At 34.1% G+C, this 2,400-nt stretch overlaps 1 protein-coding gene across 1 annotated transcript in view; it reads left to right on the top strand.

The window, feature by feature from the left end:
• Positions 1-1,027: 1,027 nt before the first annotated feature.
• Positions 1,028-2,400, top strand: part of LOC115430845 (retinal homeobox protein Rx3-like) — a 13,008-nt gene continuing 11,635 nt past the window's right edge. The window contains exon 1 of the mRNA XM_030151105.1: positions 1,028-1,355. Within this exon, the coding sequence (XP_030006965.1) occupies positions 1,094-1,355 (262 nt within the window). The 5' untranslated portion in view covers positions 1,028-1,093. The remainder of the gene's footprint in view (positions 1,356-2,400) is intronic.

Below are 2,400 nucleotides of genomic sequence, written 5' to 3'. Positions count from 1 at the left end.
CTGTTATTTCAACAATAAAACCATAGAAACATAATTTCTACATACAAATCTGGTTTAGTTAACATACTCTTCCTGTAAAAACTACAGCTATATTTGATTCAATCGTCAACACAAAAATCTTTTCAAATAAACAACTTTGCTTTGTATTGCCACTTAGTTTTTTTTATGTTGCAGTTTTACAACTTTTTGGTGTCAATTCTACAATCATTTTTTACAGTGTATAACAGGGGAGATAGCAGGTTTTTATTCCCAACCAAAAATGTCATTTAGCAGGTTTTATCAGGAAGCTGACGATGCAGATTTAACATTTTAAACATGTAGATTTAACACTGGATTTAACTGGTAAATGGACTGCACTTATTTCTTAGCTCTTCCTGTAAAAACTACAGCTATTATGATTCAATCGTCAACACAAAAATCTTTTCCAATAAACAACTTTGCTTTGTATTGTCACTTACAGTTTTTTTTTTTTATGTTGCAGTTTTACAACTTTTTGGTGTTAATTCTAGAGTCTTTTTTTTTTTTTTTTACAGTGTAATTTCTTTTAGTGTGTTACAGCTGTTAAATTTAATCACATTTTACTCAAAATATGGGATAAAATCTACTCAACCAAAATGACTGTAAATTGTTTCCTCACTTTTATTGAGTAGATTCTAAAGGTTTGTTTTTACAGTGTGAGCGCGCGCGGGTGACTGTGGCCGCGAGGACGCACGGGTGAAATGTATTAACCATCCATCCATCCATCCATCCATCCATCCATCCATCCAGGGCCAAATCCAACAGGACCCCCCGCCCCCCCCCCCTCTCTCTGACGTACAGGGGGTGCCACATGAGTAGGAGGTCTTACCGCTTTAAAAGCCCCCTCTGCCGGTGCTCCACATCCACTGAGGAGGACGGACTGTGCGCGCACTGCAGGTGTGTGTATATGCATGTGTGTATATGTGTGTATATGTGTGTTTCCTCCCACTGCTCTCAGCTTTAATTCGACTTCATAAACTTCAAAAAAAAAAAAAAAAAAAAAAAAAAGTGCTCCAGCAGCAGGAAAAGTTGGACAAGTTTGTGCGTCCTGAACATTCTTGGACTTCTCCGACCAATGTGGCTTCTCGGATCCCCTTCTCAAGTGATGATGGATGAGCGCATGTCACCGTCCGCCCGCTCCGTCCAGAGCCCCGGGAACCCGTCCACGGTCCACAGCATCGAAGCCATCCTGGGATTTAGAGAAGATGCGATCTTCCACAAGTCCACCTCCTACAACAACATGACGGACAAGATGTTGGGCGGTGATGTGGAGCGAACTGGGAATGTTATTGTGACTCCGAGAAGAGACAAGAGTCTGTTTGCAGAAACTTTTGACAGTAAGTGGATCCGGGTTTTTTTCGTGCGTAATTTGGCCAGAGCGGACACTTTACGCACAAACGCGTCCTTGTAAACCATGAAAACAAGTTTTAGAACAGGCTTTTACTCCTGAGGTATCAGGGAATGCAAGTAAAACGACTTATATTATGAGAAAAAAGTTCCTACAAAAAAAAAAAAAAAAAAAAAAAAAAAAAAAATCTGTTTCTTGGGCATTAGTTGTTTCATTTCTAAAACATGAATGTGAGTTCTGAGCTCAAGCACACTGTAAAAAAAAAAAAAAAAAAAAAAAAAATCCTGTTGTTTTTACAGAAAAAAAAAGGCAGCTCCAAAACAATACTGTAAAAAACACATCCAACTGTAAACATGTTTATACAGTAACATGTAGATTTAACATTTTAAACATGTAGATTTAACAGTTTAAACATGTAGATTTAACATTTTAAACATGTAGATTTAACAGTTTAAACATGTAGATTTAAACATTTTAAACATGTAGATTTAAACATTTTAAACATGTAGAGTTAAACATTTTAAACATGTAGATTTAACATTTTAAACATGTAGATTTAACATTTTAAACATGTAGGTTTAAACATTTTAAACATGTAGATTTAACATGTAGATTTAACATTTTAAACATGTAGGTTTAAACATTTTAAACATGTAGATTTAAACATTTTAAACATGTAGATTTAACATGTAGATTTAACATTTTAAACATGTAGGTTTAAACATTTTAAACATGTAGATTTAACATTTTAAACATATAGATTTAAACATTTTAAACATGTAGATTTAACATTTTAAACATGTAGATTTAACATTTTAAACATGTAGATTTAACATTTTAAACATGTAGATTTAACATTTTAAACATGTAGATTTAACATGTAGATTTAAACATTTTAAACATGTAGATTTAACATTTTAAACATATAGATTTAACATTTTAAACCTGCAGATTTAACCCTTTCATGCACAGTGGTCACTCCAGTGGACAGTTCTTCTCCAGCTGTTCTCTTGTATATTCATGGGTTTTGTTCT

Source organism: Sphaeramia orbicularis, chromosome 12, assembly GCF_902148855.1.
Source record: "Sphaeramia orbicularis chromosome 12, fSphaOr1.1, whole genome shotgun sequence".
Taxonomy (NCBI): Eukaryota; Metazoa; Chordata; class Actinopteri; order Kurtiformes; family Apogonidae; genus Sphaeramia; species Sphaeramia orbicularis.
This window is presented reverse-complemented; position numbering and strand designations above follow the sequence as displayed.